This window comes from Stegostoma tigrinum, chromosome 8 (genome assembly GCF_030684315.1).
Source record: "Stegostoma tigrinum isolate sSteTig4 chromosome 8, sSteTig4.hap1, whole genome shotgun sequence".
Lineage (NCBI taxonomy): Eukaryota > Metazoa > Chordata > Chondrichthyes > Orectolobiformes > Stegostomatidae > Stegostoma > Stegostoma tigrinum.
The window spans coordinates 96,114,310-96,128,059 of NC_081361.1; the positions used below are offsets into that span (position 1 = coordinate 96,114,310).

General features: G+C 46.9%; 1 protein-coding gene across 18 annotated transcripts in view; it reads left to right on the forward strand.

The window, feature by feature from the left end:
• Positions 1–13,750, forward strand: part of adgrl2a (adhesion G protein-coupled receptor L2a) — a 470,025-nt gene that overhangs the window by 445,917 nt on the left and 10,358 nt on the right. For 16 of the 18 annotated variants that reach the window (XM_059648145.1, XM_048538964.2, XM_059648147.1 and 13 more), the window contains one exon: positions 1,115–1,211. In XM_059648145.1, coding sequence (XP_059504128.1) covers positions 1,115–1,211 — 97 coding nt within the window. The remainder of the gene's footprint in view (positions 1–1,114; positions 1,212–13,750) is intronic. The other 2 variants (XM_059648149.1, XM_059648153.1) reach the window with 1 other exon arrangement.

Consider the following 13,750-nt stretch of genomic DNA (forward strand, 5'->3'; position numbering starts at 1 on the left):
TGGTGACTTGCTCACCACTGCCTCCAAGCTCATAGCCTTCCAAATCCCCACCACAGCCCACGTCTACCTCTTCCCCAAAAAATAAAGCAGTATTCAAAAAAGGTTCTGAAACATTAACTCTGATTCCTGTCTATAGGAGCTGCCTGACCTGTTGAGTTTTTCCAACAGTTTCTGATTTTGTATCTGATTTTCAGCATCCACAGTTCTTTGGTGTTTTTCTACAACCATACTCGAAACATTAACTAAAATCTGAAAAAAAAAACATGGTCTCCAACCCCCACACAGCCTGCTTCTATCTTCTTCTCAAAAAAATAAAGCAGTTCTGATGAGGAAGGGCCTCCCAACCCGAAGCATTAATTCTGAACTCTCTCCATAGATGCTGCCAGGCCTGCTGAGATTTTCCAGCAATTTTTGTCTTTATTTGGAAACATTAACTGTTTCACCCTTCATAGACGTTGCCAGGCCTGTTTTGTCCTGCCCTCTCCAGCTTTTATTTCAGATTTTAAGCTGAATCATTACGTTTTCAAAAGCCTAGCCAGCTATTCCTGAGTGAACACAAGACAAGGGTGGATCATTGCCTCTGGATCTGAATTAGTTCTCAACAGGGGAGAGCGGCCCACATAAACGAACTGAACAACAGCCAACATTTTGTTTATGGGCACTCAGCTGGTGGGTGCGCGTGGTTGGGAGACACGACGTTCCGAATTGGGAATCGACGTAAAAGGCAGAATGCTTTTAGCTTAGAGCCTTCTCAGGAGAGGAGGCTGGCTTCATTCACCATTTCCCACTCGATGACCTCTCTCTAAGCAATGGGTTAGCACTCCCAATCCTCCCCCAAGCCAGTGCTAATCTATTTGGGTAGATGTTCATGAACATCCAAGGGTGTTGATTTGGTGTGAAGCGGCCTCCTTCCTATCCCAGCAGGCCTAGAGAACAATGGAGACCGAGAGAGTCTCACCAAAGTCAATGCAAAGTCAAGCAACGCGCCCACGGTCCTAGACATGTCAAGGTTCAGCCGTCCATTTTGTAATCGCTCATGTAGACCGGCCTTTTTTTTCTCTCTCTTTTTTTCCGGCGTGTTTTTTGCTCACCAGCCTATTTGGCCTATTCACAGAGTCGTATTAGAAGGATGTGGAATGACACTGTGCGAAAACAATCAGAATCTTCCTTTATCTCAGGTGAAATCAACAGCACTTCAACACTTAACCAAGGTCAGTTCCTGGGGTAGGGGGGAAAAGAAATATATTGACAAAACAAAAAGAAAAAGAATTGTCTTTCGGATTGGGGATGTTGTACGTGCGTGTCCTGGTGTGGCTTTTCTGTGATGTTGCTCTGCAAGAGGAAAACCCACAGATCTAGTGCAGCCAAAAAAACAAATCTGAACTTTTCTCAAATGATTCCAGTAACTCTTCTGCCATCTCACCACACGACCCTCAAAAAAATAGGCTTCTTTCCCCACTTCAGACATCGCTTTGATCCACAACCCTGTATGTTCTTTTAGCTGGGCTGAACAAAATCTGATTTTTTTTAGCTCTTTAGTTAATTTAGTGAGTTTATCCAGTGACCAGCTGAGCAGGCCCTGTAGATCGGGAGAGTCCTCAGCTCCTGTGTTAAGTTGGCTGGGTTAGCATGGACAAGATGGGTCAAATGGCCACGTCTGTGCAGTATCATATCTCTGGCCTGGGGAAGCAGTGGTGAGAGATGGTGAGTAAGGAAGGAAGGAAAGGTGAGTGGACGGATTCCAAGAAGGAATTCTGAAGTCACTTCCTTACCCAAAGAATGTTGGGAGTGCAGAGCTCATCCCTGCGGCAGTGGTGGTTGGGCAAGGGGTGGGGGGGTGGGGTTCGTGGTGGTGGTGGGTGGGGTGAGTGGTTGGTTGGTGGTTGAGGTGAGGAACATATACAGAGGAGGCTGGGCAGTGAAATAAAAAAGGAATTGAGAGTTCTATTTAATGATTGAGATGAGGAAAGACAGAGGACACTCCAGTGGAACGGAAACGTTGGCGTAGAGACATTGGGCTGCAAGACCCGTTAGAAATGTCCGTCGTTGTCCTCTGAGTTTGCAGTTTCACACCCCAGTTTCAGCAGTTAGCCAGGATCACACACTGAATACTGACTATCACTGAAACTCACCTGCAAGGAAAGATCTGCATCCAATAGCAAGGAATGAAAGGACAGAGAGAGCACTTTTTCCATGAGCTTTGTAATTAGGTCTTGGGCCATATGTGCACAGATCATTGAAGGTGACAAGGCAGCTGGAGAGAGCAGTAAATAAAGCTTTTTTAATGGGGGCATTGAGTACAAGAGCAAGGAGGTGATGGTGAACTTGTAACAAGACCCTTGTTAGACCTCAGCTGGAGTACTCTACACAATCCTGGGTGACTTATTATTGGGAAGATGTGAATGCATTGGAGACATTGCAGAAGCAATTTATCAGAATGGTTCCAGGTATGAGGAAATAGGTTATGACAATAGATTGAAGAAGTTAAGACTACTATCCCTAGAGAAAAGGCAGCTGAGAGGTATTTTGACTGCAAAATTTTCAAAATCATGAGTGGACTGGACTGGACAGACCCGATAGGGAGAAACTGTTTCTGCTTGTAATAGGTAAACAAATGAAAGGGCGCAGATTTGAATTTAGTAGGAACTGCCAATGCTGGAGTCTGAGATAACAAGGGCTGGCCTGCTGTGTTTCTCCAGCCCCACACAGATTTGAAGTGATGTGCAAAAGAAGCAAGGATGATATGAGAAAAACATTCTCACTCAGTGAATACTCAGGGTGTGCTATGTACTGCTTCTAGTGAAGGCTGGTTCAGTTGAGGCAATCAAGATGGAATTGGATTTTTTTTAGGATAGTAATGGTGTGCAGGGATATGGCAGGAGATAGTAGAGCTGGCATCATGGGCTGAATGGCCTCTGTCTGCACTGTATCAATGCTGTGATTCTGGAGGGTAATGCTTGTTTCATTGGCCCTTTCTCCCCCACCCATCATCACACAACCACCAACCCTCCCTCGTCCAAACCCACTTGTGCACAGAATGTGGGAATGCTTGGCAGTAGTGAAGGCCATGGTGGGAAAAATGTACCCATGAAGCAAAAGGGATCCCTCTGTTTTAGATAAGCATGTAGACCCCCTGGACTGGATATTATCATCATGCCCTTTGAAAGCGCACAGAATGTTCTTGTTTATTGTGGGACAGATTGAAAAGTAGTAAGTTTATGATTCAGTTTTACTGTGCATTGATGGGACCACTGTGTACAATCTTGGTCTCCTTATTTATGGAACAATGTAAGTGCAAGGGAAACTGTTCAAAGAAAGGATTACAAGCCTAGTGTTGGGAATGGGTGAGGAAAGGTAAGACAGGCTAGGCTTGTATCTGCTGGAGTTCAGAAGATTAAGAAGCAACTTGGTTGAAACCTATAAGATCCTGAGGGGGTCTTGAAAGATTAGACATGGAGACAATATTTGCTGTCCCTTTAGAGCTGAAGGAATGGATCACAAAGGCAAGGAAATAATATTGAATTTGTACAACACACTTCTTCAGCTTTAACTGCAGCGTTGTGGCCAATATAGGAAGTAGGTGAAGGCATTGGAGAGGTGACGCTGAGAAGATTTGAAAAAATGTTTCCAGGAATGGAGATCTTCAGCTGTGTGAATCGTCTGGAGAAGCTGGGACTATTCTCCTTTGAGCATAAAAGGTTGATGGAGGTTGATGCTAGAAATCCTGAGAATTCTCATCAGAGTGGACGGGGAGAAACTGTTCACTTTGACAACAGAGTCACCGATTTAAGGAGAGGCAAAGGTGATGTGAGAACATCCTTTGCCAAGCAGTGAGAGGTTTGGGTCTGGATTGCGCTGACTGCAAGTCTGACGCAGGATGGTTTAATCCTGGTGCTTGACAGGGATTTGGAAAGGAAGCTCTTTTTTGGCCCTCGGGAAAGAGGGAGGAGTGAGATATTGGGGAAAACCAGTATGGACACCATGGGTTGAATTGCCTCATTCTGTGCCGCAGCCGCTCTCTAAGTATTCTCCTTACCCCACAATTACCAATTGCCAGACGGGCCTACAGGTAGCTGAGTCCACAATCTCGGAAATTCCTCCCCTGAACCCGTGCGTCTCCCCCACTTTGCAAGTTCCTCCTTGAAAGCAAGCCATCAGTTTAACCTTTTAACCAATCTGCTAATCTTGCCTCCTTTAGTTTAGCGTTCTTTACTGCTCCTGCTTTCATGGTGTCTGCAAACTACTGAAAAATGTTGGCAGTGCGGAATCCATACCAACCATAGTATCATACAGCATGGAAGCAGACCCTTCGGCCCAATCAGTCCATGCTGACCATAATCCCAAACTAATCTAGTCCCACTTGCCTGTGCTTGTCCCATATCCCACCAAACTTATCTAAATGTACTTATCTGAATATCTTTTAATCATTGTAACTGTACCTGCATCCACCACTTCTTCTGGAAGTTCACTCCATACACGAACCACTCTCTGTGTTACTTCTTACATTGTTTCTCCTCTCACCTTAAAAATAAAGCCCTTCATCTTGAAACCATCCCCACCCTGGGTAAAAGACACTTACCATTCACATTATCTATGCCTCTTACGACTTTATAAACCTCTATAAGGTCGCCCCAAAATCACCTACACGCCAGTGAAAAAACTCTCAACATATCCAGCCTCTCCTTATAACTCAAACCCTCCATTCTCAGCAACGTCTTGATAAATCTTTTCTGATTTGCAACTTGGGGTTGCAAGCCCTTGCCTCAAAATGCATTACATGAGTTAACATCGAACAGCCTTCAGTCAAATAACAAAATTTCATTCATGCTCTCATTGGCCCTGTTGCAATGGCTGGATTTTAAGGGACTAAATTCTGGACTCAACTGCTGGATTTTGCTGATGATAGTGCTCCCATTGATGGCTAATTGATTAAAAACAGGGTCCATACCGAACACAGCTGTGCCTTGAGATAAAGATAAGATGCTCCTCACATGTTGACACATCTGGATAATAATTTGATTGAAGAACAGGTTTTCACACAATCGAAAAGCTCTTTACTGACTGAATTAGTAGGCTTTAAAGCCACTTGAAGTAAAATGTTTAGCAGGTAATTCATTATCTCAGACCTAAATTAAAATGCGATCTTTTAAATGTTTAATTATCTTATTGCAGCTATTTTAAAAACAGAGAAAGTAACAGAAAAATACGTAACTCAGATTATGTGAAGCAGCCACTTTTTTTTAATTAATGCACATAAGAGGAGAATATTTATGTGTTTTTTAATTCTTTGTGGACAACTCTGCTTGGTGTACAATAGCTTTTCTCCCCAAGTAGCCCTTGAGAGCCTTACGTGACTGCTTAAGGGAGCAACGAGGGTGATTTTTGTTCATTATTCTTTCATGGGAAGTGTGCATCCCTAGCGAGACAGTATTTGATGCCCATCCCTAATTACCTGTTGAACTGAGTGGGTCCCAAGGGCCGTATTGCTGCGAGCCTGGAGTCACCTGTAGGTCAAACCAGGTGCCGATGGCAGGATTTCAGTACAGGAGTAGGTGTGGCTTGTTGCAACTGTGCAGGGTCTTAGTAAGACTGCGCCTGGAGTTTTGTGTTGCAGTTTTGGTCTCCCTATCGAAGGAAGGATACTCTGACTATGAAGGTGGTGAAGATTTACCACACTGATTTCTGGATGGATGTTGAAGAGAGACTGAATTGGTTAGGACTATATTCAATGGGATTTGGAAAAATAAGGGGGATCTCATAAAAACCTAAAAAATTCTAATAAGATTTGGGAGGGTAAATGAAGGACGGATTTTTCCCAATGACCGGGGAATCCAGAACCAGGGATCAAAGTTTAAGAACAGGTGGTGGACCACTTAGAATCAGACCGAATAGAAACAGACTCCTTCAATCTAACTCATCCACACTGACCAAACTAAATTGTCCCACCTATCTGTGCGTGGCCCATATCACTCCAAGCCACTTTGGACTAAAATGTGAAGAAATGCCTTCACCTGGAGAATGGTGAATTCTCTGCAACAGAGAGTGGTTGAGGCTAAACCATTAAATGTCTTTAAGAGCTGGAGATTGAATTTTAAAAATAAACTGTGACAGAATATATCAGTGATAATGGGAACTGCAGATGCTGGAAAATCCAAGATAACAAAGTGTGGAGCAGGATGAACACAGCAGGCCAAGCAGCATCTCAGGAGCACAAAAGCTGACGTTGCGGGCCTCGACCCTTCATCAGAGAGGGGGATGGGGAGAGGGAACTGGAATAAATAGGGAGAGAGGGGGAGGCGGACCGAAGATGGAGAGAAAAAAAGATAGGTGGAGAGAAGAGTATAGGTGGGGAGGTAGGGAGGGGATAGGTCAGTCCGGGGAAGACGGGCAGGTCAAGCAGGTGGGATGAGGTTAGTAGGTAGGAAATGGAGGTGCGGCTTGGGGTGGGAGGAAGGGATGGGTGAGAGGAAGAACAGGTTAGGGAAGCAGAGACAGGCTGGGCTGGTTTTGGGATGCAGTAGGGGAAGGGGAGATTTTGAAGCTTGTGAAGCCCACATTGATACCATTGGGCTGCAGGGTTCCCAAGCGGAATATGAGTTGCTCGTCCTGCAACCTTTGGGTGGCATCATTGTGGCACTGCAGGAGGCCCATGATGGACATGTCATCTAAAGAATGGGAGGGGGAGTTGAAATGGTTCGCGACTGGGAGGTGCAGTTGTTTGTTGCGAACTGAGCGGAGGTGTTCTGCAAAGCGGTCCCCAAGCCTCCGCTTGGTTTCCCCAATGTAGAGGAAGCCACACCGGGTGCAATGGATACAATATACCACATTGGCAGATGTGCAGGTGAACATCTGTTTGATACGGAAGGTTATCCTGGGGCCTGGGATGGGGGTGAAGGAGGGGGTGTGGGGGCAAGTGTAGCGCTTCCTGTGGCTGCAGGTGAAGGTACCAGGTGTGGCGGGGTTGGAGGGCAGTGTGGAGCGGACAAGGGAGTCGCGGAGAGAGTGGTCTCTCCGGAAGGCAGACAAGGGTGGGGATGGAAAAATGTCTTGGGTGGTGGGGTCGGATTGTGGATGGCGGAAGTGTCGGAAGATGATACGTTGTATCCGGAGGTTGGTGGGGTGGTATGTGAGAACGAGGGGGATCCTCTTGGGGTGGTTGTGGCGGGGGCGGGGTGTGAGGGATGTGTTGCGGGAAATGCGGGAGACGCAGTCAAGGGCGTTCTCGACCACTGCGGGGGGAAAGTTGCAGTCCTGGAAGAACTTGGCCATCTGGGATGTGTGGGAATGGAATGCCTCATCCTGGGAGCAGATGTGGCAGAGGCGGAGGAATTGGGAATAGGGGATGGAATTTTTGCAGGAGGGTGGGTGGGAGGAGGTGTATTCTCGGTAGCTGTGGGAGTCGGTGGGCTTGAAATGGACATCAGTTTCTAGCTGGTTGCCTGAGATGGAGACTGAGAGGTCCAGGAAGGTGAGGGATGTGTTGGAGATGGCCCAGGTGAACTTGAGGTTGGGTTGGAAGGTTTTGGTAAAGTGGATGAACTGTTCGAGCTCCTCTGGGGAGCAAGAGGTGGCACTGATACAGTCATCGATGTAACGGAGGAAGAGATGGAGCTTGGGGCCTGTGTAGGTGCAGAAAAAGGACTGTTCCACGTCACCTACAAAGAGGCAGGCATAGCTTGGGCCCATGCGGGTACCCATGGCCCACCCCCTTTGTCTGTAGGAAGTGGGAGGAATCGAAAGAGAAGTTGTTGAGGGTGAGGATGAGTTCGGCTAGGCGGATGAGGGTGTCGGTGGAGGGGGACTGGTTGGACCTGCGGGACACGAAGAAGCAGGAACCCTGCAGCCCAATGGTATCAATGTGGACTTCACAAGCTTCAAAATCTCCCCTTCCCCTACTGCATCCCAAAACCAGCCCAGTTCTTCCCCTCCCCCCACTACATCACACAACCAGCCCAGCTCGTTCGCCCCCACCACTGCATCCCAAAACCAGCCCAGCCTGTCTCTGCTTCCCTAACCTGTTCTTCCTCTCACCCATCCCTTCTTCCCACCCCAAGCCGCATCTCAATTTCCTACCTCCTAACCTCATCCCACCTCTTTGACCTGTCCATCTTCCCTGGACTGACCTATCCCCTCCCTACCTCCCCACCTATACTCTCCTCTCTACCTATCTTCTTTTCTCTCCATCTTCGGTCCGCCTCCCCCTCCCTATTTATTCCAGTTCCCTCACCCCATCCCCCTCTCTGATGAAGGGTCTAGGCCTGAAACGTCAGCTTTTGTGCTCCTGAGATGCTGCTTGGCCTGCTGTGTTCATCCAGCTCCACACTTTGTTATCTTTGACAGAATATAGGTGTCCTTGGCTAGACCAGCATTTATTGCCAATCCCTAATTGCCCAGAGGGCGGATAAGCGTCAACCCCAGTGTTGTGGGTCTGGAGACACGTGTCGGCCAGACCAGTTGAGGATGGCAGTTTCTTTCCCTGGAGGACATGAATGACCCAGATGGGATTTTCCTGACCACCATTACACCCTTAATTCCAGATTCTTTATTGAATTCAAATGCCACCATCTGCCAGGGCAGGATTTGAACCCAGGTCCGCAGAACATTACTTGGATCTCTGGATTCATAGTTAAGCAAAAATGTCATACCAGGCCATTGCCTCCCCAATTGTCCTTCAGGGTAAAGGGAAGAAAGCATAAGTGGAAAAATTAGGAACAGAATACTGAGTTGGAAGATCAGCCACAATCCTCTTGAATGATGGAGCACACTCAAATCCTGCTCCTTATTCGACATTTCTCTGTTTTGAAGCTGGATGACAACTTGCAAAACATAACGTTTACACTGACCGTTTCCTGCGGTAGTGTATTCCGAGGTTAACATTACAGTCTCTGAGACATGTGATCCAGAGAGGAGTTTCCGTGGTCAACAACTAACCTAATGTATTAGCTGAGGGTCATTAAAATCATGCACCCTGTGCTGATGGGGAGCAGGGAGGTGAATAGTCTGCTCTGACAGCTGTATTGCGAGGGGCTCATATTCCGGGGATGAGGCACTTCAGATACATGGCTAGATTTGAGAAGCTAAAATTGTTCCCTTGAAGAAGCGAAGGTTGAGAGCAGATTTCGCAGAAGTGTTTCTGAAAAGTCTCGATGGAGTAGGCAGTGAACAACAAACTGTTTGCTTTGTCAGAGGGTGGAGGTGCAGAGGGCACCAGAGTGATTGGCAGAACTACCCAAGGCAGCACAAGGCAAGCATGTTGTTATGTAGCGATGGTTAGGATCGCGAATGCAGTGCCTGGCAAAGTGGAGGAGGCAGGTTCATTCATGACTTCCAGAAAGGAATTGGAGAAACGTGCAGACAGAAAGTACTGTGGAGACGAGAAATTTCTCTCAGGGGATGTTGAATCGGTGGAATTCTTTGCTGCAGAGGCCTGTCAAGACTGGGCTATTAAGTATATTCAAGACTGAGACAGACAGATTTTTCGTCAGTAAGGGAATCAGTATGGGGAAAAGCCAACAAAAGTGCATTGCTGAATCAGCCCCAGTCTCACTGAATGGCAGATCTGACTCAATGGGCTGAGTAGCCTACATATCCATGTTATGATTTTATTGCAGAAAGGGAAAGGACAAGGAGGAGGGTGGGAGTGGAAGAAGCCAAGTTGTTGTTGCAGGGGACTAGCACAGACACAATGGCTGAAAGGCATCCTTCTACACTGTTAACTGTTCTGTGATTCAGTGAATGAATGTGAATGAGGTAGGTATCAGCTGTGACGTCTTCCAGCTTGTTAAGTGTCTGGTCACTGACATCTCAGGGATGCAATTCCTGCTAAACTGATTCGGTTGCCCAAGATAATATGAACTGCAGATGCTGGAGAATCCAAGATAACAAAGTGTGGGGCTGGATGAACACAGCAGGCCAAGCAGCATCTCAGGAGCACAAAAGCTGACGTTTCGGGCTTAGACCCTTCATCAGAGAGGGGGATGGGGAGAGTGCTCTGAAATAAATAGGGAGAGAGGAGGAGGTGGACTGGAGATGGATAGAGGAGAAGATAGGTGGAGAGGAGAGTATAGGTGGGGAGGGGATATGTCAGTCCAGGGAAGACGGACAGGTCAGGGAAGCGGGATGAGGTTAGTAGGTGGGAAATGGAGGTGCAACTTGAGGTGGGAGGAGGGGATAGGTGAGAGGAAGAACAGGTTAGGGAGGCGGGGATGAGCTGGGCTGCTTTTGGGATGCAGTAGGGGGAGGGGACGAGCTGGGTTGGTTTTGGGGTGCAGTGGAGGAGGCAGAGATTTTGAAGCTTGTGAAATCCACATTGATACCATTGGGCTGCGGGGTTCCCAAGCAGAATATGAGTTGCTGTTCCTGCAACCTTCAGGTGGTATCATTGTGGCACTGCAGGAGGCCCATGATGGACATGTCGTCTGAAGAATGGGAGGGGGAGTTGAAATGGTTCGCGACTGGGAGGTGCAGTTGTTTATTGCGAACCGCGCGGAGGTGTTCTGCAAAGCTGTCCCCAAGCCTCCGCTTGGTTTCCCCAATGTAGAGGAAGCCACACCGGGTACAGTGAATACAGTATACCACATTGGCAGATGTGCAGGTGAACATCTGCTTAATATGGAAAGTCATCTTGGGGCCTGGGATGGCGGTGAGGTAGGAGGTGTGGGGGCAAGTGTAGCACTTCCTGCGGTTGCAGGGGAAGGTGCCAGGTGTGGTGAGGTTGGAGGGGAGTGTGGAACGGACAAGGAAGTCACGGAGAGAGTGGCCTCTCCGGAAGGCAGACAAGGGTGGGGATGGAAAAATGCCTTGGGCGGAGGGGCCGGACGTCTCTGCCCCTCTCTGAGCCCAGATCTCAGGCTGCAGTAAATCTGGTTTTAAGTGACCACGCAACTCAGCCCTTGATACTTTACTGATGATGGAGTTCCCTCCTGTTAACTATGCACGCCTCATTTACAAATAGCAGTGCTCATTTTTAGATTCCCAGAGTCGTAGGCTTAATTGTGTGTTACAACAGGAAAAAAAACACAATCTACTATTGTTTTTACTGGCACAAATTGGGAGAATATAGTGGAAAAAAATACATGTTTATATTGTTTGAGAAGACCATGCTGATATGCTGGCAAGTGGACTCTGGTGTAGCTGTTGCCATGGTGAATGTACCAACTAGATGACGACTGACAGTTCAGTGCCAAGCATTATTTAAATGAGGCAGGCAGACTCTGGTTGATCATGGAGATGGCTGTCACATGTTTTCTTCATTTGAAGCCAGTGCAGCATATGTGCACAAGTTATTTTAGTCTGCAGAGAACAGCGTCCTGTGTGTGTACACAGTGCTTCCAATATGCACAAGGCGCATTACTAAATCCCAACTAGCTATTAATAACCGCATAATTCTTAATATATTTGTTATTGTTCAATAGTTGCTGTCCAATTTGGATGCTGTGATTTGAGTTTTGCAACTATGGGCTGGCTGGTCATAATTACTACCTTACCAAACAGCTAAAGGGTCATGATTTGTGAGATGATCCATTCTTTTGGGATGTAAAGCCTGCACACGTCTCATCACACTGGTCCTGAAATTCACTTACGCACTACTCATTTGTGTAATATACTGAATACTCCTTTGGCGTGATAGCAGCTTCCTGTCAGGCTAACACCGCTCGTGTTGCTAACACATTGTCGCTGTGTGAAACAGATTGCTTCATCAGTTACTCAGATTTTCATGATAACTCACATTCGCAGGAGTGGGCACTTTTCAGGACTGACGGAGAAAGGCTACTGCCTCACAGCGTCACAGACACGGGTTTGATTCCAGCCTCGGGTGACTGTCTGTGTGGAGTTTTGCGTGTTCTCCCCGTGTCTGCGTAGGTTTCCTCTCACTGTCCCAAGATGTGTTGCTTAGGTGGATTGGCCATGCTAAATTGTCCTGTAGGGCCCAGGGACATACAGATGTGGTGGATTAACCATGCTAAATTACGCTGTGGTGTCCAGGGGCAGACAGATTTTATGGATTGGCCATACTAAATTGTCTTGTAGGGCCCAGGGACATACAGATTTGGTGGATTAGCCATGGTAAATTGTCTTGTAGTGTCCAGGGATATGCAGGCTAGCTGGATTGGCCGTGGTAGATATGAGGTTACGGAGATAGGGTAGGAGCTGACGGCTGGGTCTGGGCAGGGCACTCGTTGGATGGTCAGTGTAGACTTGATGGACCAAATGGCCTTTTTCTGCACTGTAGGAATTCTGTGACTTTATGACTTAACTCTGTTGTGAGCTTACGCAACTGTGAGAACGATCTGATCAGTGTCATCATTACCCCACAGAATGGCTTTGATGCTGCCCATTTCAGTTTCGAGCTTACACGATGAACAAATAGTTGAATCCTTCTTATGAACTTTGTTGCTAAGGTCAATCATAGTGTTTGGGGCGGTCTATACCCCAGGCCATATACTACCCAGTGAAAGTCGGTTTGCAATAGTCAGCAGTAGAGACCACTACCATTGCCCCCACACTCTGAGGATATCAGAGGAAGGGGATTTGCTTCATGCTCCATTTCAAAGGTGAGTTTGAATAGAAGCTGGAAGGATTCTTTGCCCTTCAGGGAGAATCTACGACCGGAGGCTGTAATCTCGTAATAAGGGGTCACACATTTCGGACAGAGATGAGGAGGAATTCCTTCTCTCAGCAGTTAGTGAGTTAGTCACTGTGCAGTTCTTTGCTGTAAAGGGCTGTTGAGGTTGGGCCATTGAGTATGTTCAAGGCTAGGAGAAACATATTGTACTCAATAAGGGCTTTGGGGTTAAGGCAGGAAAAGTGGAGTTGAGGATTAGCATATGAGCCATGATCTCATTGAATAGTCAGCAGACTCAATGTGTTGAATGTCCTATTGCTGTCCTCAGGCTTCATGGTCGCAGTGGATAAAGAAATTCTTACATGTGGCAATGGATTCCAGTAATAAACAAATCATTTACATTTCGGGATTATATTCTGCCAATCACACGCCCAATTGGTGGATTGTGCTACAAAAATCTAAACACAGTGTCCGACACTAGTTTTGATCCTGGGATTGGACAATACTTGCTAAATAACTGCATGTTTTCAAATTATGCTGACAACAAATTTAAGATTATCCATTAAGTTCACGGTACAGTGTACGCTTACATCCTGGATTCTGTTACTTCACAGTTCATGCTGTTTGCACAGAGAAAAAAACATTCTGCATGATTTAACTGAGCAAAGTAAGAGGCAGCTATTCTTTGGCTCATACAACATGGCAACTCCTTGACAAAATGCGGTCAGCCTGCCTGATCTGAGTTAAAAACACAGCTTGGCAGTTAGCTGTCAGTCGTCATCAAACTGGTACTTTCACCATGGAAATGCCTGCACCAGTGCAAGGCAGGCAAGTTGATCTGAGTGCCCGCTGGAATTAGATAGAACAGAAATGACAAATCTTTGAACATACCGCACATCAGCAATTGTGTAACCAGTGATTTTAATACGGGGATAACAGTTGGAGTGAGGGGCAGGTGATGAGATGGTCGGCTAGCAGGCGTGAAGGCCATTTACCTAAGTGTTAACCAGTATGTACTTCTATGGTGTGGTCGCATTTGCTGCTTACAGTCACTGCCCAGGCCCATAGAGGCTTGCAGTTGTGCAATCCTGAAGTCTGCACACCCCACGCACAGCCAGTCAGGGAAGTCATCAGTGCCAGTGTTGGACTGGGGGTCGACAAAGGTCAGAAGTCACATGATACCAG